At 49.3% G+C, this 27517-nt stretch overlaps 2 protein-coding genes across 4 annotated transcripts in view; both read left to right on the top strand.

Moving 5' to 3' along the window:
• Positions 1-11404, top strand: part of VPS45 (vacuolar protein sorting 45 homolog) — a 30118-nt gene extending 18714 nt beyond the window's left edge. Inside the window, exons 14-15 of the mRNA XM_076360161.1 lie at positions 755-886; positions 10796-11404. Coding sequence (XP_076216276.1) covers positions 755-886; positions 10796-10883 — 220 coding nt within the window. The 3' untranslated portion in view covers positions 10884-11404. The remainder of the gene's footprint in view (positions 1-754; positions 887-10795) is intronic.
• Positions 11405-22109: 10705 nt separating this feature from the next.
• Positions 22110-27517, top strand: part of PLEKHO1 (pleckstrin homology domain containing O1) — a 28421-nt gene continuing 23013 nt past the window's right edge. Inside the window, exons 1-2 of one of the 3 annotated variants that reach the window (XM_076360163.1) lie at positions 22110-22466; positions 23324-23461. In XM_076360163.1, coding sequence (XP_076216278.1) covers positions 22437-22466; positions 23324-23461 — 168 coding nt within the window. In that variant the 5' untranslated portion in view covers positions 22110-22436. Of the gene's footprint in view, positions 22467-23314; positions 23462-27517 lie in introns of all 3 variants that reach the window. The other 2 variants (XM_076360162.1, XM_076360164.1) reach the window with 2 other exon arrangements.

The raw sequence follows: 27517 nt of genomic DNA, 5'->3' as shown, positions 1-27517 counted from the left end.
TTTTCGCTGTAGATTCTGCAGAAATTGTTCTCTCAGCTTGTAGATGGTGGCAGAGCTGATTTACGGGTTGCAAGCACATTCTGCTGTCCCTGAGAGTGGAAAACCTAAGTGGCTGGGGAGGGTGGTGCAAGGAAAGTGCAGCCTTCCTTTGAAAGCAGAATGTGCGGGGCATATGGCTGGTTTTGTATTTTGTCGGATGAAGGCACTTCCCTCCTTCCCCCCCTCTCCCCTCACGCTACTTCTCTGTAACATCCTGTATTTCTAGGCTGGCTAGGGAATGTAACCTCAGAGGTAAAAATTCTGCGTAAATCCCAGCAGTTCTGTAAAAAGCCAGCAAAACTGCAGCTGATCCGTGCCCTTCAAACCAAGCCCAAGAGGTCTGAAGCACCACTGTTGTCCTCGTTTGACTCCTGAATTGATCTTAATTTAACAGCCGCAGCAGTGTCTCGATCATGCATTAAACATTGGCGTACGTGTCATGGTGGAGCTCCACAGGGATGCAGCGTGTGGGTGTTGCTGAGGAGGCTTTTAAGGACCATTAGCACATTGTGTAAATGTTTAGGAGAGACAATGTTTTAAAAGCGATTTAATGGGCTACACATTGTTGTCAGTCGTGAGCCCAGCTTATGACAGAAATGAGACATGGTCTGGGGAGAGAAATGAACATCATCGTTGCCTCAGCGCCCATGAGAGGTACAGGATTTATCCTTGTGTTTTGTCTGATCCCGTCTCAACATTTGCATCTTTATTGCAGGCCCCAAGATATTATCGTGTTCATCATTGGAGGGGCAACTTACGAAGAGGCGCTGACTGTCTATAACCTTAACCGCACCAACCCGGGGGTCCGGATCGTCCTAGGTGGGACCACAATCCACAACACAAAAAGGTAATAACCATGTATTTACTGTGGATTCTGTGTGTGTAAAACTGCTGACATGAGCGTGAATTTGTGACGCCTCAGGGATCTTCATCACACAGTAAAACACAGAAAACGGTCCGAGCCCAGCTCTGCTTATTATGGCTGAGGGACTTATTACCACGCTGAAGGTTTAATGTGCATTTTACTGAATTCAAGGGCAGGGAAGTAGATGTGTATAGTTTTTCCTGCTTGTAATTCACCACACACTCTAATATGAATGGGAAGCCAGTGCGGCACACAGGAATTCAAAAGCGACTGTGGTCTCATTGCTCCTGTTGAAATCTGGAGCAACTGCATTTGATAGCAGTGAAGTTAATGTACCTGTGATTAGAACTGAGTTCTATGATTACACTGCTAACAGGCTCCCTGCCGCCCACAAGCCTGCAGAGTATTGGCTGCGTCTTTTGCATTTCTCCCTGGAGAACGGAGCTTTCCTTATTGGTTTGCTGTACGCTCCGAGTTGCCTTTCCTGGGAGGCCAGACATTTGTAAAGGCTTAATCCCTCCAGGAACTGAGCAACGCCGAGGAGCACTGACCACGCTGAGCTTCATTGATTTCCTAGGTCACTGTCTCTGGGACGTTCCAGCAGCTGACTGTCGGAGCTGGAAGGGCTCGTGTCGGGCAATGCTGATGGTATTTCACGTCCCCTGCGCTGAGCTGAGCGAGCCATTCCTAAGGGTCTCAGTTGGGATTTACAGAGTCAGACGGCTTGTACAGAAACCTGCAACTGCTCTTCTGTAGCTGGCCAAAAATTCCTGTTGATATGGAATGCCTGGCTTATTTCCTATGAACTGTCTGGTTTATAAATACAAATAATGGTTCCTGAACCCAAATTATTCATCTGAGTACTTGAGCACAGGTGAAAATTCAGACCATATTGGGGATTGTTTCCTATCAGCATGACTTGTTGCCAGCCAAGCAAAGGAGCATGAATTCTTTCAATACGTGCCTTGCTCCTTTCCACCACTCCGTTCCGTCCCCATTCGTAATGACGCTGCCATGGCCGGGAGCCGATCGGTTATCGGAAGGAGGGTAACGGCAGGAATGTGACAGGTGACCCACATCTCTCCCATGTGTTGCAGCAGGAAGCGTGGTGAAATCTAAGTCCTGGGAGAGTCCCTGGCGTTGTCCAGCAGCTGCTCTGAGATTAAAGGGAGCACCCTGCTCTCAGCTGGGGTGGAAGGAGAGCTTCAACATTACCACGTAGAAACACAAACAAAATGCAGTCCTGCAACAGGAAGGAAAAGTTATGCTTCTCAACATTTGGGATGAAATTTTCAGAGCTGACTAACAGCTTTGGGTGCCTCAGCAGTCTCCTGGAGGTCAGGAAACACATGCTATTAACACCGCAGGCGTTGTATGTCAGAAATACAGCTGTCAAGCACTTCATTGATCTCAGTTACTGACAGGTGGACTCAAGTGTAGCGAGCAGGCTAAAAAATGGCTTGGTTTTCATGCCATATACGTGCGCTGCTGCTGCATCAGAGTCCAGTGTGATATTTATAAAATCCCTGCACTTTTGCCCTTCCTTTTCATGCCTGTAAGGGATCTTCAGGCTCCAAAGCTGCCTGCACAGAAGCAGTAACAATTCTCTCGCAAGGAAATCCAGTGGCTCCTATCATCACTTGCTCAGAAAAAGTGCCCAAACCCTCCAAATTCACGGTGCCTGCTCTGAAATTTGGCCTTTACTTTAGCTTAATGTCAGATGATTGGAAAGCTCCTGAGCTGATGCTAGCCCAGAAGCAAATTGCTTTTATGAACTGGGTTACAAAGGCAAGTCTGTATTAGCCCACATATCGACCAATTCCTGCCCAAATTACCCGGCTTCCTCAACCTTCTGCTTTACAAAGTAGCCTTTGAACTAAATCCTGTTTTAGCCAAGCCTAGAAATAGTAAGAAAAAGAGATCAGCGGACATACTAGCCGCTCTTTGACTGATAAAAAGAAGTAAAGTAAATTGTCATCTTGCAAGGATGCAGAAAAACCTGGTTCGTATTCAGCCTGGCATGCACCGTAACCTCTTAGTCTACCAGTGCATTTTGAGGCTGATTTTGACATCTACCAACATGCCTGCATTAAACTTTTACCAGCATCTGTGCTGAGAACCTGGGTGGTACTGTCATCACGCCACGCTAAACACGAAAAACCAGAGTAAGCGATATGGAGACCTCTGGGATGGTAGAGTTTTTCACACCATATTGGAGGTTAAGACCTGCCCCGAAAGTGTATCAGTGTAGCAGATTCAGCAAAAACTGTCACTGTGGGGGGGAACAGAGGAAACTCACCAGCGGTGTTTTGAGTAGGAGAAGGAAAGCAGCAGTGTGGCGAGCAGGATGGGTGTGAGAAGATGGTCTGAGCTTTAGGTTGCCGTCCCAGCTCTGCTGTTGACCTGTTAGGTGACGTTGGGCAACTTTCTCCTTTGTCTGTTTGCACCAGAAGGTCTCTGAGCGGGGACCATCTCTCGCTTCTGCTTTATGAAGTTCAAGATTTGCAGCTACATCGTTGGGCTCCGCTTCTTAGATTTGTGCTGTAATGAGTAACATTAGCTAGTTAGGGCTTCTACCGCGACTACGTTTTGGCGCAGTCTCTGAATTATTTACAGAAAAACTAGGATACTGTATCAAAATTTGCATTTCAAAGAATGAAGTAAAAAAAAAAAAAAGAGAAAGAAAAAAAAAAAGGCTGTTGCTTTTTAAGGGCTGACTACTACAAGGTCCCGTCTGGGAACTCCGGGATGAGGACTGTCGAGGGTCCCATTCTAAAAATAGCCCTACCTCAAATATATTTGCTTTTCCCTAGTGGCTTGAATAAGATTTCCTAAATGATGAAAGGACACATTAATAATAAAAAAAAATTAGAACTTTGGAGTCAGTAATCTCGAGCCCTTTTCAAGGGAAGACTGGCCTGCTTTAGCTCCTGCATACGCAGGAGGAGCAGCCTGTGCAGTGAAGCGAGTTGTCTCGCTCACGTCACTGAGAAATGAAGAAGTTTCCTGTCCACTGAGTGATAACCGCAATTTTAACAAAGTGCACGAGGATCACAGATATTTCAGGAAAGACACCGAGGTGTCTGTTGTGAGGAAACCTAGATTTTATTGTGTCCTAGCTGCGCCAGTAAGCCAGTGGCCTTCCTTTAATGAACTGTTGCTTATTTCTGCTGGATTAGGGTTGATATGTCACAATAAACAAGGAGATTTTTATATTAATGCGCTAAGCAGCACATGTAAGCACACTAATCCTGTGCTTTCATTGTTCTTACCAGTCCAATTTAAACTGTGATCAACATCTGTGTTTATAGGGTGGGGGATGGCTTAAGGGATATCCATTCTGCTTTTTTACAAAGCAGGAGGCAAACAAGCCTTTGGAGCTGGTTATGTTGTCAGAGCTGTGTATTTGCGGGAAGCTTATCTGTTTAAGAGACCATCTGCATTGTCCAGTGAATATACTGTAAGTAGATGCTTTAAAGTGTGGAGGTGAAAAACACTCGTCGTGGGGATGAAAAATACAACATTCTGTGTTTGCAAAGAGGGTCTCAAAGTGGGCATAGTAGGTACCTGTTTAAAGTTTCCTTATTCTACACAGTCATGTCAAGGAGAATCTGTCCCTGTTGATCTTCATGGATTTGTATCCATATAGATGCAAAATAGGGGCAGGCATCTAATAACAATGCTCATATCCTGAAATGACGCATGGAGTCTAAGGGATTCCTTATAAATAAATCAGGCTACAGAAGCTAACAGGCTGTACTCTTGGAGTCTGTTCCCCTGTTTGAAAAAATCCCAGTGATTTTACAAGGTACGAGAAAAATTTTGTTTCTTGTCTTCCCTCCTCCACCTCTAACAGATAAATCCACGTAGTGCACCTACTCCTCGGCCTCTTTCCTGACATTAGCCATGGGCAGGTCAGTCAGTGATAGGGTTGGGAATGTGGCTTGGGTCTTCTGTTCCTGGCTGCAAGCAAGAGTTGTGAGAAAAAAATGCATTAAAGCAGCGGGGGTGCTGAAAAGTCAAGTGATGAAAGCCAGAGAAATGCAGAAATCCAAAGATCGGAAAATCTCTCTGATTGCGCACGCTCAGTTTTGCTGCAGATGAGGCCTTAAATCTATCCCATCTCAGTTTACTTAATTCTTCCTTTTTTCCCCCCGTTCCCGTTAACAGGCAACCCTCGCGCTGTTAAGTCTAGGAGGGTATACAGATAGGCACTTGGTAAGGCTTTGTGATCCTTTGAGAAACGCCAGCAGGGTGGAAAAAAATCTGTTGTTGTCAAGGAATTTTCAGTGGTTTTCTAATCAAACCAGATTGGCTGCCTCTGTTACTTTTGAAATTTTGGCAGCCTTACTAAAAATACTTCTATTATGACTTGATTGTCGAAAAGGTAAAAAAGCCTTCCCGGACGTGTTTTCCTGCATGACGAGCCTAGGCAACAGCTCACTGCAGAGCTGCGCCCGGCGTGTGAGAATTGAAATGCCACATCTGCCCACTTAATGCAGTTCTTCTACAGCAGACTCACGCTGGGGACTCCTCGGTCTGCAGCTACGCCATCGCATCTGGCCATGGGTCGAACCACTTGATAAAGGAAGACCTGAGTGTAGAGCTCCTACCTGTTTTTTTCCTGCAATGTAACGAGCTGTAATGGAAGGGCTGGAAGGCTGGAGATTATTAATCACAGGTTCTTAGCAGAAATAGTGTGACCAGCAGGAGTAGGGAAGTGATCGTGCCCCTGTTCGGCATTGGTGAGGCCGCATCTTGAATACTGTGTTCAGTTTTGGGCCCCTCACTACAAGAAGGACGTCGAGGTGTTAGAGCGTGTCCAGAGAAGGGCAACGAAGCTGGTGAAGGGTTGAGAGCACAAGTCTGATGAGGAGCGGCTGAGGGAGCTCAGCTTGTTTAGCCTGGAGAAAAGGAGGCTCAGGGGAGACCTCATCGCTCTCTACAACTACCTGCAAGGAGGTTGTAGTGAGGTGGGTGTGGGTCTCTTCTCCCAAGGAACAAGCGATAAGACAAGACGAAACAGCCTCAAGTTGTGCCAGGGGAGGTTTAGATGGGATATTGGGAAAAATTTCTTCATCGAAAGGGTTGTCAAGCATTGGGACAGGCTGCCCAGGGAAGTGGTGGAGTCACCATCCCTGGAGGTATTGAAAAGACCTGTAGATGTGGCGCTGCGAGACATGGTGTAGTGGTGGACTTGGCAGTGTTAGGTTAAGGGTTGGACTCCGTGATCTTAAGCGTGTTTTCCAACCTAAACAATTCTATGATTCTACTATGTATTTAAATTATATTTATGGTGGAAGAGTTCTTTCTTGACTTGGTGCCATTCCTTAACACTGACCATAGCAACATCTGTAATTACCTGCAGGAACCAGATGAACTTGAGCAAAACTGTGCTGGAGTTAAATTTGTGGGTTTTCAATTGCTCTCCACTCTTTAAGTTAACATTTGTGGAGGGTCACGGGCTCATACCAAAATGCAGAATGCAAAGAGCTCTTAAAGTCAGTAGCTTTGCTGTGGCGTTAGGACAGGGAGAGAAAAGCCAAGAACACAATTACTGGACTTTGAATTGAAGAAGTCAGAGCGCCTAATGTGGCTGGTAGCGCCTCCTAACCGCTCCCCTTCTCTGGGCTGAAAGCTGGAAAGAAGTGGCTCTGGCTTCCCCCGCTTCCTAAAGAAAATTCAACGCGAGGGAGCTGATTCCTTGCTGTTGGCAAACAGTTTTACCACCAGTCCCACAGGCAACCACCTCCATTCTTTTTCTGCACAGGCAAATGGATTTCAAAGAAATTCTGCTGGGTTTGGAGGAGAAAGGGTTAAAAAATGATCAATAATCGACTACAAATGGAAGACCAAGACCAGGAGGAACATCTGGTGCATGGGGCTGACTCATCCAGAGCACAGGTTAAGCACAAACCTGCTGTGACTAATCCAGGGGGATATCTAGCCTGACCCACTTACCCAGTTACAGTAATAGCCTGGTTGTGCCAAACGCGGCTGCGGTGTGCTTAGCCGGCGGAGCCTGGTCACCGGATACCTGTGCCTCTGGGAGGAATGTTTGGACCAGCCACGGTTCCTCCTTACTATGGAGGGAGGGAGGGTTTGGAGTAGAGCGGAGAGATCAGTTCAAATTCTCCCTGTGGTTTGGTATTTGCACTCTGATCAGAGGCTTTCCCAGCCAGAGCTGGGGTAGTTCTGACCACTGTGCTGGGTGCTCCCTCTGTTTCTCGCAGGATCCTCAGGGTCCTGGGAAATAACAACAGCCGCAGCACGGTGCAGTTTTACTGTGCTCCAGCTCACCCCTCCACCGCAGGTGGGAGTTTGGCTCTTACATCAGCTGCACTCCAGACGGGGAGACCTCCTGCGCAGGAGATGCTCAGACATGGTCGTGCTGCCCACTTCTAAGACCTTCCTGAAGTATAAAGTGACAATATCTCACTGCATCTCCCTCTCCACACACAAACTTTCTCTCCAGATAGCAGATAAACAGGAGTCCCCTTTAAAAATAAAAGCAAGTCATTCTCTGTTAAGAACTCAGTCTGCCTGACTCTAATGCCTAAAAATAAAACTGGAGGAGGGACAGCTCTCTAGCTGTAATCACAGAGCTGAATGACCATAGCGCAAGCAGTGTTCCTGTACCCCTCTTATAAATCAGGCTGCTGCCCTCCCAGAATGCGTATTTCTAAACGGTGCGGTGTTGAGATCTGGAAATTGGTGCAGGCATTTGCATGAGATTTTAATTATTTTTTTTTTTAAACCCTCATGATTCACAACCTTGGCAGGTAGACCTATTTTAGACCTGCTTTAGGGGAATCACATTTTTGTAGGATTCGTGGTATATCCTGATTTTTATTTCTTTACCTTTTTTTTTTTTAAAAAAAGCACTAACGCTCAGATAACTTGATCAGCATATTGAAGGAATGAGTCAACCTAGAAACTGGTAGCACTGTGTCGCATTGCCAGAGTAACTATCTTCCTGGTAACGTATCCTCGTTAGATCTTATGTGGGAGCGTTGCTGTGGTTTTGCAAAGTATTCAGCTGCCTCCCAAACTGCACAGACCGGCAGGTGTAAGTAGCTCCGATGAAGTAATGCCAGTGGGCCAGAGCTTCATTTTGTGGGCAGTCATCACAGCTCCTTTGGCTTCAGAGACTTCTCATACAGATGTATAGGGATGTCACGTGAAGGTTCACTCGCAGGTGTCTTGCTCTGGTGTTTGTATTACAGTGGCGCGCGGAGACCTAGCTGCTCAGGAGCTGTTATCAGCACACAGGAGGAGGCAGTCTGGTCGGTGTATACTCCAGACAAGGCCACTCACCTGAAAGACGGAGGTGGGGAGCAGCGGTGAAAGGCAGGAGTGAGCTGTCACTTGCTGGTGAAACTGGGACCAGGTCCAAGCTTCGGTCCTAGTCTAGCGCTCACCTCTGTATGCCGTGCTCCCGTTTGGCTTTTGCAGGCAGGAGTGCCGTACGAAGGCATATAAAAGCCTATAATCAAACAAAAACAATGCAAGGAGCTTTAAAGCATTATTCTTTCAAAGGTTTTTTTTTTTCCCTCTTGAAAGGATTGAATTAGTCTCAAACCTTAACCCACTTTTAGACCTATTTAAACAACTGTGTTCCCAAGGTTTAGCCTTCCTTGCTCTGGCGTGCTTTGCTGGATTAAGCTCCGCTGTGCTCTGTGAAGCGGGGCTGAGGCTGCCGGAGTGCAGGCGTGATGCAGCTGACCTTGGTGCAGCTCCAACAAATACCACTCTGTATGTATACCTACTTCTCAGCTTGCTGCACATACCCGTCCACCCAGATAAGAAATGAATCTGTGCTCGTGACAGGTGTAAGCCTGAAAAATGAAACGCTGTGGCATGTTTCAGGGATAAAATTTGCCTTTGAAGACTGCCTGGTGACAGAATGGGTGAAATTCATTTTGCAGACTCGTCAAGGTAGAAATCATCTCCCTTGCCACCTAACCCAGCACCATGCAACCCCAGTCCTGCATGCAGGGGAAATTCTTTGCTGGCAGAGTTGCCTCCACAGTGATCGTGACTTCAGCCATGTCCATACAAGGCTTTTAAGACGCACCATGAGCATTCCAGAATGGGACTTTGCAAACTATCAAATGCTTAGCCTAACTCCGCTCCTAAAGACGTAATGGGGCTTAAATGGAAACAGATTTGGGCTAGGACTGAACGGTCTTGCAAATTCTGATTTCAGGATCTCAGGATCTGAACCAGAGCAAGACACAGAGCCCAGCCCTCCTGACTCCCAGACATTTTCGTTAACTGCTGCATGCTCGCTGCCTGCTTCGACCTTTCTTTCCTCTGCAGTTGGCCAACGCCAGCCCCCAGCAGCTGATCTCCACCTGACAATTTTTTTCTTGAGAAGCAGTTCACCTATTCAAACGTGTCTCTGAATGCGTTGCCTTTTGTTTTTTGTGTGGAACCATTGCTCTGGTCTGCGGTTGAGCCATTCGCTTGACTTTATAGGGCAAACTTGTACGTAAGTCTCAAATTCACCAGTTCCTTGGGGTCTAGCCCCCAAACTCCCTTAAGTTTCCTTGGAAAATCATAGAGGAGAGACTGGGATGAAGCTGAGTGTGTGCTTAAGCATTTTACTGGGTTAAAACTTTCTCGAGATCCAACTGAATGAATGGTTAGCGCCCAGAGGTTTCCATGTGGCTCATTATTTAGATTTGAGTGTGATCTAAACAGGCTGGAAATAGGAGGGAGGGTCTTGCTGTGGATGTGAGCCCTTAGACGAGGCTGAGGAGCTGGGGAGTGAGGCACAAGCAGTGACCTAGGCTGCTCAAAGGGCTGCTTTCCAGAAAGCCCTGGCTGTGAAATGTCAAGGGTGCCTCAGCAGGAGGTTTCCACCCTGCCTCTTCCTGCCTTATCATCCACACAGGAAGACTGAGAGTGAGCAGAAAAACAAGCCTGAACGCTGGCCTTCCTGGCTTTGTTACTGAAAGGCGAGTGGGGCTGCCAGCCCGGTCCAGATGCTGAGCTGAGCCCGCGAGGAGCTGCTGCCCTCATTCCGGAAGCCTTACCGTTCACGGCACAGGGAGAGACAAGAGACCTCCTGGACGGGGTGGAGCATTTAAGGATGACTGACCACGTTCAGTGAAGATGTTGACCTGGTGATCCATGCTGGGTGTCCCAGAGTTTGGTGCTCCAGATTTTGGTCCCCAGGGCAGATCATTGCAGTCCCATAGCTTTGCACTTTGTTCTCCCTCATTGAATTCATCCTGGCTGGTGGGAGGATCTGTCGCTGGAAAATGGGAGCGTTCTCCAAGGCTGCCATTCACTTATTTCCTCTTGGATTAGTGTCTCCTAACTTTAGCTGTCTCAGTCTGAGGACATTTCCCCTTGCAAGCAGCTGGAGGAGTAGATCAGTCAGAGGGTGATCCGTCCACCGTGCCGCTGTCCCTCGACTGCAGAGTGAAATGGTTAGCCCCGATGCCAGCTCTCAGGATGCTGCCTTTACACTAGAGGAGATGAGTGTCTCTTTGTCACGTACTCCTTCAGGGACCATCCCTGTCACTTCCTCGCTGCTGCCTCCTTGGGGAGCGAGCTGCTGAGTTTAATGTGAGCCTGATGAGGAGAAGGAACATCACCGTTGGGACCGGGATCCCTGTTCTGGGTGGGTTTTTTTGTTGGATCACATGCTGTTGTGGGCAGGTCTTGTCCTCTTTGCCACCGTCACCACATATGAAGGAGTGGCTCTGTCCCCCCATCCTGGTGACACCAGGGGAGAAAACAGATGTTTACATAGCTCTGAGGTTGTAGAGCACTTGTTGGTTTTGTTCAAAGGCTTAAGGCCGGGCCATGTGGTTACTTTCTATCTGCATGAGTGAAAAGCTGGTCCTTGTCTCTGCTAACCTTAACTTTGCTTGGCAGCTTCCTCGAGGAAGTTACAGCTTCGGGGTTCCGTGGCCGAAGCACTGAGAGCTCTCAAGTTACGCCAAGGTCAAGCAGCAGACGGTGAATCTTGGAGAAATTGCTGTCTCGCCCATCCGGAGCTTCCATGAACTTGGCTTTGGAGCAGAACTGGACGTTCCTGCACTGCGCTGCTGTCGTAGCTTCCCCCATCCATGCCAGGAACCTTAATGGGCACGAGAAGCATCTGGGCAGTGAATGCTGGAGTTGGCATCTGCCCTGATGAACCAGGACATGCCCCAGACTGCAGCACCCTCATTGTCTTCTCACAAACACAGCTCTGAACGGGACATGGCTGCGTAATTGGAATTGTAACCTGCAGGAGAGCCTGGGAAAAATGTCGCTACAGAAGCACCGAGTCTCTGCAGCTCTGCCGGCCTGTGGGAAAGATGTGCTTTTAGTCGATTTGTCAAAACACACGATATGAGTCCCCTAATGAACATCTAATGATCCTGGCCCAGACTTTTGTGTGCATCTCTGGAAGGTGAAGCTGATGGGCACTAGAAGCCCTTTGCTCTGCTCAGTTGTCTGTATATTTTGAGTCCTATTAAATAACCCATTTTGACTGAACCTCTTGTCTATTAAATGATTCCTAATATCCCTTTCGTAATGCCACTAAGGTGTAATTACATTCTTAATCTTCTTTATTAGCTTCTGTTTACCTTAAGAAACAAACACAACTCCATGCCCCTGTTTTTGCTCCCAAGTTGTGAACTGGAAAAGTGTTGTGATTTTTTTTTTAACAATAAAAATAATTCTAGCAGTAATAAAACATGTTGGATTTGAAAAGAAACAAGAGAATTGTAACTGTGGAGCAGACCTGGGAGCAGAGGAGGGTTGTTGGCATCCTCCTAGGCATGCGAGCTAGACCAGAAAGTGCTCGCTCTGCTTCCCGTACCCTGGCTCTGTGGAAGGTGGAGACAAGCAGGGCGAGAGCTGTAATCCCAGCCCCTGCCTCCTGCGAGGGTGCAGGCATCCAGGAGAGAAATGCAGGCTCTCCGCACCTTCAAGAGGAATTTTTTTTCCCAGTTTCCTTTTATTTTAGGTACAGGAACTGTGAAAAGCAGCACAGACTAAGAGTCAAAACAGTAGACTGGATGCCTTGCTTCTCTGAAAGTACGCTACCAATGAGCAAGTCTTTCCCTTATCTCTTGCTTTCCCATAATTAAATAAGACAACCTCTAGCTCCCCGAGAGCTCTGCAGAGTTGCTGTGGATGGAAAGTACTTGAATTCACACTCATTTCTCTGGCTTAATTCCCTGAAGCAAGGTCACTCCGAGCCTGGGCGCCTGTCCATCCAAAAATCTCCCTGCAGTGCTGAAGGATTGATGGTACGTGCGCTGTGGAGCTGCTCCAGGGCTCTCGCATGAAAACAATGGGGTCAGGCCGTGGGGCAGAGTTCCCACGCCACATCATTAGGGAGCATTTCCTTTCTAACTCGGGAGCGTCAGGCATTGTTTTGGAAGGGATGGGTACTGGCACAGTTTCCAGTCCATCGCCTTCATCCTTGCATGTAGGAAGCTGACACATTTTGCTCCTCTCCTCCCTGTAGGATTAACGCCCTGCAATGCTGTAGTCCTCATCAGGCAGTGGAGTTCCAAGGTGGGGTCGACGCTGTTGCTGGAGGCGGGAGAGGTACCTAATGAAACAAGGTGTTTGGTTTTATTTAGCCAGCAGGCTCTAACCTTATCAGGCAGCTCTGTTTCCTAATAGCATATTGTAAAAGGTTGTGCTCCTGGTACTGGATTAAGTGGTGGATTAAGAGACTCCTACAACGTGTGATGTTGCATCAGCCTTTCCGATGTGAAACCCGTCTCCTGTGTATTGCCTTTTGCAGCCTCCTTGGTACACATTTTTGCTTACTGGCAAATGCAAGCACTGAAGGTTTGGACCAAGCCTGACACAAAGTCCTGGGGACCCATCCGTGCCCCCTGCACAGTCATTATTTCCCTTGCTTCCCTTGCACTTCCCTTGCTTCACAACATGAAGGCTTGGAGGATCACAGTGCCACCCTTTGCAAAGGCTCAGGCAGAGCTGACATCATGTAAGGTTGGCTGGCTCCCTTTTGATCAGCGTTGTGGTAAACAATCAGAGCTTTTTAAACCAGAGCAGATAACAAATTGGAGAGAGGGGGCACAATGCTGGGTTTTGGGTTTTTTTTTTCCCAGTCGCATTTGGACCTTGTATCTCACGCTTTCTCACCTCAGCCTCCTCCTCCTGCTTGGAATCCCACTGCTTTCCTGCAGGCAAAGCGAATCGTTCCTCAGAAATGAGGCAAAACGGCTCTCCAGGCAGCGAAATCCCTGGCTTGCGATTTCTGCTGGGCCGTCAGCAAAGAGGTCTCCAGGGCACCTGCTCCCAGTGCAGCAGGGAGTGAAATTACTCGAGAGAGCAGGAGCCCTTGCATTAGTACCACAGCTCTGAGCCAAGCTCTGCCAATGCCCATGAGAGCCCTCCGCTCTCCCCAGCGAGCTCAGCTGCTACTGTGGGTCCTGTGGAGGCACAGAGGGGGGGTGAAAGAAAGATGCTGGACCTGGAGCATCCTTTCTGGGTAGAGCAGGCGCTGCTGAGGGGGCTGCCTCCTGATGAGCATCCCTGCTGTTAACTGGAGATTGTCAAGAGCAACTCCCGGGCCGGTGTCTTAGAGGCCGAGTCCTGCTGGGGAGACTGGCATCCCACACACCCCAGGCTCAGACACCCCATGTATCTTCTGTGCTGCAAAAAGAGCTTCAGGTCCTGGGTGTAACACGGGCTCGCCACTGCTGAGCCTGCAGCAATCGGCATCCTGTTTCCAGGCACCTGTAAGGATTTTGCTCACGAACTGTTGCGCTGGTATAAAATGAGTGCACTTTAGCAATGAACAGGGAATTGGGGCTTTTGGTTCACACAAAGCTCTAAACCCACCCTGGGCCGCATGAGACAAGCCAGAGAACTTTACTCAGTAGTTTCTACATCTCATTTATAACTCTGCTTAAGCTAAAGTGCATGTTAAAAATGTACCCAATCTTTGTTTAAAAACACATATCCCCAGACTGCCTATCCTCCCTGGATTTCTTTTTTTCTTTTTAAGTACACACTGTAGCTAAAATTGGACTCGCTTCAATTTTCAGCCACTGGATTTTGCTGTGTCTTTTTTTTCAGAGCTTTCTGCCATGCCAGTGGATGCACAGATCATACTCAAGACAATTTTAGCCCACAGTGTATGTGGGGGTATTAATTTGCCTTCTGGGGGCCATGTAACTTACTGGATGGGTGGGGGGAAGAGAAGCAGTTCCCAGGGGCCTTCCTCTGACGTCTTAGGAAGATTCTGTTTTCCCGTCTGGAAGGAAAGGCGTATGATGACTCTGGTTTAGGGCATCATGAACAAAAAGTCCCCCCACGCTGAAGAATCAGTTTCCCAGGGCATTTTCTCATGGAAGAATCACTGAGCTGAAAAGGAAACAGCAGGGCCCTTGGTAGGAGGTGGGAAGACTCTCTGCGAGGCTGGTTCCTTTATCACTCTGCTGAGCCACGGCTTTTTGTGGCTCGGCTTGTATTGTTCCTGCGCTCACAGAGGCAAAATGGGAGAGTCTCAGTCATTCAAACCCTTGCTTCTTCCCTTGGCATGGGTGACTAATACTTCTGCAGATGGAGATTTATTGGGCAATTGCTAGGCTCCTTGCAAAATGGGAAGAGCCTTGCAATTTCTTCTTTTGGCCACAGCTTCAATATATTCAAGGAGCAGGAATAATGAGAGAATACAGATGGAATAATGTCCCTTGCTGTTTTCCGTACCCAAGTGCTGGAATACAAGGTGCAAGTTGCTGTTATGTGGAGGATGTGATAATAGTTTACAGAGAAAGGGAGGTGATACCTCTGCGTGATGCTGAAACTGGATGAGGCTGGAGCTAAGTGAAGTTTTTGCACCAAAGCTGCTTTTTCAGAGAAAAATGCAAGTGTGGTAGCATTGAAACACTTTGCAAACGTGTTTTGCTGAATTGTTAGGGTGGTGGTTGTTTTTTCAGTATCAAAACTTCGGAAAAACTTTTCATTTAGAAAATATCAAAACATTTTGAGAGGTGTGAAATAAAAAATCCTTTTTGTTTCCAGCTTTTCCTTTCTTTGTAACTGAAGGAGTTTAAGACAGCTCAGAAATCAAGGATTTTTGTTCTTGTTTTATCTGCTATGTGCTGACCAAAGTGGGGCTCTGCTGGTTAGTGGCCCTGGCTATCACAAGTGATACTGATCCTAATGAGGAGCGAGAGTCCCCTTAGCTCTACCCAGTAAATCTGTCCCTGGGGGAGCCTTGTGAGGGACAGCAGAGTGCTCGTGAGCACCGCAGGACCTGAGGACCCCCAATTGCCCCTGCTACTTGCCTCCTCGCCTGCTCTCTCCTACACAGCTGATGGCAGCCTGCCACCCTCGGCATAACCATGTCGAGCGGCGGCAGCCATAGATGCCGGGACCCTGCAATCCCCACGGTTACGCGAAGGGTCCCGCTGAGAAACCCGCAAGTGAGTTTCCAGATCTCTGACATGTGGCCTTTAATCAGCAATTGACGTGGGAATTAACAAGCCAGATCAAATGAAATAAGCTCCGAAATCCCTGGGAATTATCTTAGCATCACAAATAAGTCCTGTTGATGTGGAGCAAAGCGGGAGAGAGCAAAGCCCTGTAGTGGCGAGGGGGCCAGCCAAGCCTGGCTAGCGGTGTCCCTCGGGGACTCTGCCACAGGTGTCCTGACAGCCCTTCTTCATGTTGGAAAAGCACGCAGCCATCGTCGGGCAAGGAGCAGATCCCTCCAGCCAGATCGTGCAAGCCGTACCTGAGGGATGTGGTGAGGATCTGCAGAGACGCGGCTCCCCGTGCTGTGGACCTGTGTCCCACTGGGAGTGGGGGTGAGGACACAGCACCAAGGAGAGAACCTGGCTCGCGTCCCAAGTCAGCATCGGTGTAGCCCAGGAGCTTCTTCACTCTGCTGAAACTCTCCACAGAGGCAGGGTTGCTGGAGCAATGCCAGAGGGGTAAGTCGGGGCATAAAAACCCTGTCAAGATGCACGTTTTTCAGGCTGTGTGCTGGCTGACAGAGCCAGGCAGATGTTGTTGTGTTGGTTTCTCTCCTCCCCTCTCTGCTAATGTTTTAGCTCCGGTGAATGCTGCTACCTCTTTGGCCCCCGCACTGCAGGAAGAGCTAGCCCTGCACAAGGTGTGAAGCTCTGGGTGAACTCCACCCTTAGCAGGTTGGAGTTTACCATGTTTACCATCTTACCACGCCCCACAGACCCTTTCTGCCCTGGGATCATTAGCCTGCAATTTCCCAGGCCAAGGCCCACCCTGGGATATACCCACTCCGGTTCCTGACCTCCCCCTCCTGTGTTGTCTTTTCAGTCTTGAGCAATGTTTGCAGAGCTGGCCAGTTTGTTAGCTCTCTGCAAATTTCATTAGCAGGCTGGTTTCCTCCCCCTTCCACATCATTAAATTAGAGATGTTAAATAAAACTGGACCTCTGGGAGGAAAGTCAAGGCAGAAAGGGAAAACACATTGCAGCAGGAACACATAGACGAGGCACTTCATTTAAGGAAAAAAAACAAACAAACCCAAACTTCCAAACCTGTCTATAACTAATATAACCTGCAGGGGAAATAAAGGCCTGTTTCTCTGTTACTTGGAGGCTATTTAACATCAGATCAGCAGTGCTGCAGGGTCAAGGGAGAGGGGATGCTAAATTTGCAACTGCTTCAAAGCACCAGTGAAAGGAGAGTCACAGAGAATGGCCATCAGGTAGGAATGCAGTAGGCGCAATCGTTTAGCAGGAGGTTTATACTGGTTAGACCTATACTGGGACAGTCTTGAATGTACTGTGAAGTTAGGCTGGTATAAAGGTGTCTCGTCTCAGCAGAGTTTACCTTCACATGGGAAATAATACGCCAGGAGTGGACAGAGCTCGGGACTGCGTCTCTGGAGATCTTGAGTCTCCTCCTGGCCCTTCCACTAAGTCTTATTACTGTTGTCTTAGCTCAACTTCAAACTTGCCCTTGACCCCAAGTTCCCAGTGGCCCAAATTTGTTTGCCTACGCCCTAGCTCATGTCTAGCCTAAGCCAACCTGATCTGCAGATGAGCTTGGCTCAAACTGTGTGAAGGTCTAAGATCTCCTCCTGCAGGCCATAGGCCAGAGACAGGTTCCAGCTCTGGCTCCAGCTCCAGCTCTGGCTCTGATTCTGGTTCTGCCCTGCTGGAAGCCCCTGTAGGATTTAAGGTGTATCACCAGGACATGGACGCAGCCTGACCTGCTCAGAATTACACCCCTGTTGAGTGCTTCTCTGGACAGGAGCCTCTCTCTCTCCTGTCTTTCCCACCCTCTCCCTGCCCCATACAGTAAATTTTAAGTTGTTGGGAATGGGGCAGAGCCTTGAGTGAGTCACTCTACAGCAGGCAACTCTCAGATCTTGCTGCCAACTTGAGCCACCAGACCCTGAAAGAGTCCTGTAGAGAAGAGAGGAGAGCTGAGTCACAGCGCTTAAAGGAAACTTAGGCAGTCCCCTGGCCTGGTCTTTTCCAGAGGGGTAAATTCTCCCATCAAGCAGACCCCTCTCCCAGACAACAGTGCTGTAATTATCTTCAGAGACAAGGAAAAACACATGTCCTAATTAAACGCAATTCATCTCCTAAGCAGCAGTTTCACACTTGATATCCAGAGGCAAAATTATGCGGGGGGGTGTTAAATACATAAATAAACTGAGAGTGTTTGTTGTTCTGCTTTTGCAGCAAGAAGATATTTTGGTAACTGTTTATTATGAATCAACACATCATAGGGGAGCAAAACTGCAACATCTGGGCTGAACAGAGCAAATAGGATGTTTGAGGACAGAAAGCAGGAGGACATAAACATAACTTTAGAGAGAGGTCCTCTTTTCATTTTGCCCACATTTTCAAGGTCCTTTCCCTCCCGCTTACACCCTCCCCCCTCTTTTAAAAACAATGATATTTTTGTGCTCCATGTAACAAAATTCGAAGCCGTGATATTAGCAATTCCCTGCAAGTCCATTGTTCCCTGTTCCCTGCTCCCTTAGAGAAAAGATAGCTGCGAGTGAAACGTGGCATGGGAACTCAGCCCCAGGCTCGCATCCCCCCTGCAAAGGATGGTGCACCAACCCAGGGCTCCCACTTTCCCCACTGCCTCCCCTGCTTACAGTCCTTTATGCCAGCAGGTGCACGGAGGAATGTTCCTGCACCCGCAACCCCGATCCACACTTCTGTGGAGACCCTCCCGCATTCCCCTGCCGCCGCAAGAGCCTCCTTGTGCCCAGATTCAAAGCCCTTTGTGCCGGCTGAGTAGTACGGAGGGCCTTTGTGGCACCAGTTTTTCAGACTACAGCCTTACAAAGCAAAAGATGGAGACTTTGGGTCAGTTTGTGTAGCACGGAGGAGTCCTGGAGCACGGCAGGGGCTGTTGGAAATATTGTGCTGCACCTCCAAATGTACAGCACCGAGCACCGGGACCGAAGTCGCTTGGCGACGCTCACAACAGGAAAATCACATCCTGACAGGGACTCTTCAGGGCTACTGCAAGAAGGTACTAAAGAAGCGATCGCCGTAGTTTTGTAACATTATAATCTAAACATTTCTGGTTCCACCTTTCCTGCTCACGGCCAGGTGGTTGTTCCCAGCTCTGGGCCACAAGCTGCTTTTTCCTGCAGTGTTATTTATTAGGTACTTTTCATATATCCTGCAACTACAATAAAAAATACATCGCTACTGAAAATACAAACTGGGAAAACAAATCATCCCAGAATACAGTCTACACAAAGGTTGTTAAACTATGGACTGAGTTAATTAGCAGCTAATAAAAGACTGAATTCTTCCATTAGCTATTCCGGTATGTGGGATCCACTGATTTCATTGGGGCCGTTTGCGTCTGTGGGCACAGGGCCATATTTGCTGTGGTAACCATGAATGCAAATCACAGGACAATCGGGGCTCGCCGCAGCTGGGATGGGGACGGGGACGGGGACAGGGATGGGGATGGGGACAGGGTGGGGGAGCTGCACAGCCGTACAGACAACTTCACGTGCCACACCGGTGCAAACGTGGCTCAGGGAGGCCACAACCACTTCCATCCCTCCCAGCCACCTTTCCCAGCCCAGTAAATCCAGTGTGAGCAATGTCCGGGGGTCAGTTCCACCGCTGGGAGTGTGACCGCCTGTTTCAAGCACGGAAATTGGAGCTGGACTCCCTCCTATCTCCCTTCCTTCCATATAAATTGTTGATGTTTCCAGACCATTCACTGGTCACATCCTTTACAAACGTGAGTCACTGTTGTATTACTGCCTGCAGGCTTGTTCAACCAGCTACGCCCCTTGTGTTTTCCAAAACAGCCCGAGGGTTTCAACTTGAGCTAAATTCCTCCTCCTTGGGACATGTGTGCAGGTGCTTTATCTGGTCGCCTTTATCAAGGTGACCTCCCTGGCACGAGGCACAATGGCCAGGGACGTTCATTTGCATGGCATGAGAGTCCAGCTCTGCTGGGTAAGCAGTGCAAAGGGCCATCAGCGCCCATGGAAATCCAGGCCGTCGCCTGGAGGGCTCCCAAGTGGCTGAAGACCCTCCTTGGCCACCCCCAGGGCTGCTTGGCCATTGCATTTCCTCGTCTTTGTGGTTCGTGTGAGAAAGGGATGGCCCCTTCCAGCAAGGAGCCCTGCACACTCCCCCCAGGACCAGAACAGACTTAGAAGTGCCACAGAGATTTATGATGTCAAATGCTTTTTATATTTTTTTCAAAGCCCCTTTTACACTGCCTGGATAAATTGATTACCTGCTGATGGGGGAGTGGGAAGGGCTGTTTATTGGGAACCACCGAACAAGAGTTTGTTAGGATCAGAAGAAACCAGTAGGAGTGACCCACTGCCCTTTCCTTTGATCTCTGCAAGATGTGCCCGGAGAAGGCACGCCAGAGCCAGAACAATAACGCAAAGCATGCCGGCGGCATCAGCCCGACTGCCGCTCAGGCAGCCATTCCTCCGAAGGCGGCGTCTCCTCTGCGCGCTGCCGGCACCCAGACCACGCTCCACCACCCAGGGCTCCCCGCTGGCAACATGCAACTGGATGAAAACAAGTTTTGTGCCATCAGACCACACTGTGGGTACACACCGTGTCGTGACGATGGCAGGAGGCTGCTTTAGTAAAGGCAACTTAAGTGACAGCCGAAATCCTGCCTGTGGCAAACGTCCAGATGCTGTGTATTGGTTTAAATATTCGTGTGTGACAATGGGGAATCTCACACCAGTGACTTGGCATACGGCTGCGGGAAGTGTATAGCTAAGGTACGATATAGACTCTTAAATGGGGTTTCAGTGGGCGTGAGGCATCTTCTCCATCCACTTTTAAAATTCCCATGAGGCACCTAACAGTAAGTCTTTTGGCACGTAAATCCCTTGATAAAACCCCAAACACAATCCCAAGACAAACTGTGCTCCGAGTATCAGAGATCTGAGTTAGACTGGTGAAAACAGCACGTAACTGTGAGTGCCGGGCTGTCCTGACAGTCCTGCAAGGAGGCCATTTGGGGAGAGAGTGGGCCCTGACCAGCATGAGTCTTGATTCAAAGGGCATGACAAAGCTCTCCCGCTGCTACCAGCATCGTGCCATCTGGCATTGGCCTGCAGCCACCTCTGGGGTGCTCTGTAGGACCTGGCCACTGAAAACAGGACGTGAAGAATAACAAGTCCAGTTGGGAGGCAAAACGTTATTAAATAAATTGGCACACTCCATCGGGCAGTAAGAGACCCTGCAAACGGCACCGGGGGCTTTAGACAGTCAACTTCTGCTACAGTGAGCGTGACTCATCTCCGTCCCTCTGCCATCACACCTCACCCTCTTCTCCAGCTTCGCCCACATGCCGTAATCCAGCTGTCCAGGGTAGGTGACGCTGCTGGGCCTCTGCAGCTCTATATGGACACGTGCCATCACTGTGGTTCTTCCCCACTCCACAGGAAGAAGCTATGTCGTACCCACCTAAGCCAGTGCCTCTCAAGCAGAACAGACCAGCACCTGACACCGCTGAGTTTACTGAAGAGAATAAGGGAAGCAATACTAAAGCATTTAGCCACTTCTTAACTCCACGCTGTAATTGTCCAAAAAACAATTATCCTCATGGTATAAAAGGGGAAACTGAGGCACAGAGATGGCAATTCCCAGTTCTGGGCCCCACGGAGTACAGGGCTGCACAGGCACAGAAGGAAAAGGCAACCCCTGCTCTGAGCATCTTAGAGGGTGGATTTGTTTTAGACAGTAGCTTGTTACGCTGTCCCAGGTATTCAGCTCACGACACAAACGGGACAGCACTACAGAAATGCCAGCACTTGAAAAAGAAAAGATACAAACCCGCCAGCCCCCCACTCACAAAAACTCTGAAAATACTCTCTAATCCAAGTGCTCAACCACTGCTTCTGCTTCCAGCATATAATGTTTTAAAAGATGTTAGTAGCACAAGTACATCATCAGTATTCTCGACGCGTTAATTCCAAAGTACTTGGGTTAAAATACAGTCTACAATGGGTAGTGTGGGTGTGTGCCAGACTAAGGATCGGATGGAAGGTTTTCACTGTAACGCATACAACTGATCAATTGATCAATTACTGATCAATCTCTTCCCTTCTCTTTATCTATCTAGTTTTGAACAGAACTATTTCCTCTTTTCTCTGTTTTTATCTCTTTTTTACACATCTCTTTAAGCTACAAACCCAGCCTGTGACCTCAGTCCCACACTCGGATAGTCCTGGCCTTGCAGGACATACAGGTGGGAGACCAAATAAGCACAAAAAGGGTATTTTTTAAGACACCAAGCATCTCCTCACTTTTGGGAAGCTGTGCTCTGAATCCCGCTGTCTTTTTGCAGTGTAAGTCCCTGCTACCAGAGCCTCAGCGCTAGGAAGCGATCCCTTCTCCCCTGGCCCCCTCCCCAGGGAATCTCCTCGCTCCTCTCTGCAGAGTGCTTTTGTTTATACTTGCTAAACACTCAGCCACTTTCTTGGCAGAAAACCCTCCCACTGCCACCTGGCCGCTTTTCTGTCTCCCAGGAAGTTTTGCAGTGACCTGTGACACAGCCGGGAATGTGGCTCGGACACGGGGAGGGGGGGACATCTGACAATGTGCTGTCTGCTCCTGTCCGCCCCCCCGCTGACCCCAGCCTCGACACACTCACATCCAGCCACACACACATCCGGACACTCACATCAGCGAGTGAGTCAGAAACAAAGAAGAAAAACCCTCGTGGGCTGCGATTCGCCCTTTATTGTGAACCCCAGACGTCATACGCGCACGGCTATAGATGGAGCTCGGGAGCCCAGGCCAGCCCAGTGCAAGCCCACGAGAGCTCAGTGATGGTGGTGGTGGTGCCGGTTGGTGGGGGGGGATGCTGTGTCTGTATGGCTAAGGATGTATTACAGAGGCGGGCTGGTCTTAATGTAACTAGAGAGCTTCTGTGATCTACAAAGGGTGAAGACAGAGAGGGAGTAAGAGGAGGTACCCTGTGTATTTCCCAGCCGCGCTCTCCCCAAGAGGAGGCCGCCGGCAGCCCCTCTCTGATCCCCCCCCCAATCTCCCTCCAGCGCAGCACACCAAGGAATGATGAAAAAAAATAATTCTGCAAAAAGGGTGAGTCGAATCGCTTCTTCTTTGGGGCACGGTGGGGTGGGGGAGGCTCCCGGATGTTTTGGGGAGGGGGGCTTGTCTCTTGATTTCCAGTTGTTCGCTTTGCCTCTGCTCCCCCCGCCCTTGCCTTGCAAAAAAAAAAACCCACCCCAACCAGATCAAAACAAAACCAAACCCAGCACCCGTCTCTCCTTCTCTCTACTGCCCAGTGCCTCTCCTTCCTCTTGAATTCGCCAGGAGATACTATTCGCCGTTTAGTGCGGAGCGATGTAGGCAGGCAGTTTTCATTTTTGATCACAAGGAAACGATAAAATACAGAGACACCATCTATCTGTCGCTCGCTCTCTGCTCTGTGCCGTATGTGTGTGCCTGCTGTGCCCAGAGATCTTATAGCTGTCTATGAAGAAATCTTAAATATAAACCCATACATAGATTTCGCCTCTAGGATTAATTGTTCATAAACGGCTCAAAAATGCAATTTTCACTGTAGTAAAAAAATCAGCTAGTTTAAATTCTCCCCAACACCCTCCTGTTCCTCTTTCCAATGGCAAATGCACGTTGTGTGAGGCGAATATAACGTAACAGCCTTTCTTATATAACGCACAGAGTGAAACCCTGCCTGCGATTTTTGCATCATCCCCTCGGTATTATTGTTGTTGCTTCATGTCTGCAGCAGAAAAATCTATGTAGAGTGAATCAAGCAAAGTACCTCGGTCCCAGCTTCGGTGGAGAGAGGGGCCGGGAGGAGGGGGAGGCGAAAGTTGGGCAAAGAGGGAGGGGGGGAGAAGAGGAGCGTAAAACCAAGAATAATACCATTTTCCCCCATTTTCTTCCCTCTCTCTTTGTGTTAGGGGCAACAGGATGGAAACCAGCAATCTGTGCAGCCAGAGAAGGTCGGCTGGGTGCGGAAATTTTGCGGGAAAGGCATTTTTAGGGAAATCTGGAAAAACCGTTATGTGGTTTTGAAGGGAGATCAGCTTTACATCTCAGAGAAGGAGGTAGGATCGGTTTCATTTTCCTTTCCCATCCCCCCTTTCCTCCCCTTTGCATATGAAAAGCACACGCCGAGCAGCCCCAGCCTTTCCCCAGCGCCCCTGCCCAGCCATCGCCCCTCCATCGCCAGCCTGGGTTCAGGAGGTTTCTCGGGGACTTCTCCCCGAGTCGGCACCGGAGAAACCTGGCCTGGGTTGGTGTGACAGCTCCAACAGCGACTCTCCCAGACAGCTCTGGCTGGGAGACATTTTCCCAGCACTGGACACATGAAAGGATTCACTTAGCGAGAGTTAAAACCCTCATCCTTCTCTCCGCCGCGGTGAAACGGCAATGCCAGCTTCCTTCTGTGCCTGTCCTCTGTCATTAAGTTCGACAGGGGTCTTGTTCCCAGCTGCTGCACTGCTCTATTTGGAAATAACTGTGGTCTCCCCACTGGAATCGAGCCATTTATGGGTCCCTTATCTCCTGTATTTTTTTTCCCCCTGAACCACACTACAAGAGGACAACGGGGAAATTTAACCATGGATTCAACACCTTGTTGAAAAATGTGCCCCCTCTCCTCCCCCTTGTCTCTGCTCAACATCGGCTGGGGCCTGGGGTTTAATGTAGTGTTTACATTAGACTTAATTGGATGTGACCATCAGGCTGAGCGTTGCAGGCGCTGGCAGGCTGCAATCCGGCTGTCCTTGCACAGCCTGCCCCCTTAGATTTTGTCTTGATAAATTCATCAGGAAGAAATCCCCAGGCAACAGCACGCCTCCCTCTGCCTACTCTTTAAAAACACTAGTGAGGGTTGGGCCCACAAGAAGAGGCACAGGGGCTGTCTGGAGTCAGGCTGGCGTTAGGACAGGGCATTTGGGGTAAAAATACGGATCTGGGTCTGGGTCTCGGTGGGTTTCCTCCCGTAAGTGGAGGTTACTCTCCGACGGGCATTGCAGGGCGGTCTGTTGTTCAGATGCACGGCTACCTGGCCCAGCTTTATCAGTTTAGGATCTGGAGGGATAAGAGGGTCCAGAGCGCCAAGCATAATTCAATTTAGAGGCTAATTGAATCACGGGGCATGGCAAAGTGCAGATGGATCAGGGGTTATTAGAACACAGAAATAGCCTAAAAGTGGACCGAAAGCCCAGGTCGTGCTTAGCTATGTGTTGGCATTTCGCAGCTCACTCCCATTGATCTCTTGGTTGCTCCAGAACCGGAGAGAGACACGGGTGTGGGGAATAAATGTTGTCTGCAGGCTGGGGGTTCGGTGCCTTAGAAATGCTCAGGTAAAGAGACATAATAAGAGAAAGATTAGAGACTGCAGACAGCACTAGTGGTAATGAGACACTAAACCTATGATGAATCTAGAGATACATTTATGGATGGGACAAGTTAGATGGAAAGATGGATGCGAGAGGTACACAGCGAGTGGTACAAATCTCCGTTGATTTGTGGTCCTTCCAAATTTTCCAGTAGTAACGCAGACTGTATTTCTCAACAGCAGGCCTGCTTGTCTTGCATGACTCTTACAAGCCGCTCACATACCTCTGGGGCCACAGATCAGTGTTTAGAAACTGCTACAGACAGATTACATGGCTGCAAGGATTTTACCTGCCGCCTCGTGTTCTACCAGTCTGGGTCAATGGTTCTTCTGTACTGGGGTCCCAATTCAAGGCGACACTGAAGCACGTGCTTGAGCAGAAACATATGCTTAAGCCTGGTTAACAGGGATCGAACTGGAGCTTGTACTTTTTGAGCCAGGACCCGGAAGAGAAGTAACCATGACCAAGTCCAAATGATAGGGGAGCTGCTTGCTCAGATCAGACTGCATCGGCTGTGCCGAAACAGTTGGAACTGCTGGGAAGGGATTGGGAATAGGCTGGACTGGGCGGCTCTGTAATGGTAAATTCACTGCAGGCTGGGCAGATGCTTAACAGTGTTAGCAGGACGCTGTACGGTCCTTCAAGCAGGCATGAAGGTGCAGTATCAGCGATGGGACTGAATAATACTGAAATTCACACCTGAGGTTGTGTCTGTGGTTTTAGGGGGACTTAGAGACAGACACAGGAACTTTTCAGCATCCCTCTCACCAAGCCACCATTCAGTGGGGGAAGGAGTCATATGGGTGGGTAGAGGGAGAAGCTTGGCCCTGCTGAAGCAAAGGCAGAACAAGGCAGCTGGGACGGTAACCGCAGGGTCTCTGCAGGCGGGACGGGAGGCCTGACTGCTGCCCAGGCTGCACTGACCGCCTGAGCCCACGGGCTGCAGCCCAGATGCATTCTGCCTGAGCTTAGAACCTCCTCAGAGAACCTGTGCTAGGGAGAGGGAAAGGGCACTTCCAGAGAGCTATTCAGCACACATAAGCCCTGAGCAGCCTCTGGAAGTACCCATTACAGATACACTGTGGTGCCTGCGCTCCTAACAAGGGAGTGCTCGCAGGGGAGGCCAGCCGAGCGGCTGGGCTCCATGCTACCGAACTGCTCCAGGGCTGCCCCGTTTGGAGGATCCTCCTAGACCCTCCCTCTGCAGCCCAGACCTGCACAGCGGCTGTCCAGGACAGCAAAGCCATGTTGTGTGGCACAATACCCTCCTTTAAGCAATGTGCGGACCCTCCCTTTGATGGGAAATACTCTGGATCTTGCCTGGGAAAACAAGAGTGTTTTCCAAAATCCTGGCCACCCTGAAGTCACCAGCTGGACTGCCACTGGCTGCAGTACCACTGGGATGTCCCAGACACCCAGCGCTGCCAGGTGGGTGGTTACGTCTCTCTCTGGTACCCCAACTGTTTGAAACCTGGAGAATAAACTGATGGCAAAGGCTCTACTTGGCTAAGGAGCAGAAAAGCCTGCGCGAGAGAGAATGTATTCATACAGGAATCAAAACCAGTGAAGATGTGCAGGAAGAAGATGTCTGTCTGTCCACCCCTCCCTCCCAAATACGTCTAGGTAGCTACCGCTCAAGTATCTGTGTGCTCTGAGCCCAGAAGAGGGACGAGGCTATCTGAGGGGCCACGCGGGTGCTAGTTTTGAACAAGGAGCACTTGTGTTTGTTTCAGGGAGCGTGCGTGTATTTCTTTACGGGGAAAAAAACTAATGCATGTGCAACTGAGGCAGCACTGTGGCTCTACGTATATGAATGTGTGTGTGAAAGACCATAAATAACATGCAGCGGTGACTGCCTATGTCTTTATATGGAAGAATCTGTGGTTGTGTAGAAATGTGGTTACAGAGGTAACATCTGGCTGCCTGCATGCGCACTGAAGTGACTCTGTGTGCCTGCGGAATTGAAGAATACGCCTGTGTCACTGGGTCCGGCATCTCCGGGAATCTCAATATACGAGGTGGCTCCAGCCACCTGGCACGTGGTACACTGCACCGCCTGTCTGGGTGAGCACGCTTGTGTGTGCGTCATGGACGGAGGGCACGCGTTTGGTGTGGCTGCCTGTCGCTTGCACGTTTCCAAGACTTTCTGTTCAAAGACAGACGGGTCTTTTAACAGACGGCGCAGGTTTTTGGTACTGACTGGACCTTTATTCCTTAGCAAAGCCAGGCCTTCACATACCAGCAAGATCTGAGATCTGCCCTGGGGGGGCCCGTAGCCAGCACTCCCTCCTGTCCGCAGGTCTTAACGCGTGTTTCAGAGCTCTGCTCCCGGAACATGCGGCTCCCTGTGCACGCTCGCTTTCCTGGCAGCAGGTGCCTGCAGCTCCCGCAAATAGCTTAATAAATTGGGATTTGTCAAGCAGAACAGGACGGAGCCTCTTTTGTTTTTTTCACACACTAGATTATGCCCAGTGGAGAAAATGGAGCCACTGCTGGGTTGTGCTGATGAGTTGTGTGAGAGGCTCTTCACTGCTCTGGAGAAAGGCCTCTCCACTTGTGAATCCCTGCCACTGCCGGTGTGGCTGATGGGGCAGGCACTGGATGCAGCCAGAGAGAGAATTAAATAGTGGAGACCCTGAGGAGACGTGAACTGAAAACTCTAGTGGAAATGGCCACTAGACAGGTTGAATGTCAGCCCAATTTCTGCAGTGATGGGAGAGGAGACTCAATTGTCTGTTTCCGCAAAAGATCAAAGTC

Source organism: Aptenodytes patagonicus, chromosome 26 (genome assembly GCF_965638725.1).
Source record: "Aptenodytes patagonicus chromosome 26, bAptPat1.pri.cur, whole genome shotgun sequence".
In the NCBI taxonomy this organism is placed as follows: domain Eukaryota; kingdom Metazoa; phylum Chordata; class Aves; order Sphenisciformes; family Spheniscidae; genus Aptenodytes; species Aptenodytes patagonicus.
This window is presented reverse-complemented; position numbering and strand designations above follow the sequence as displayed.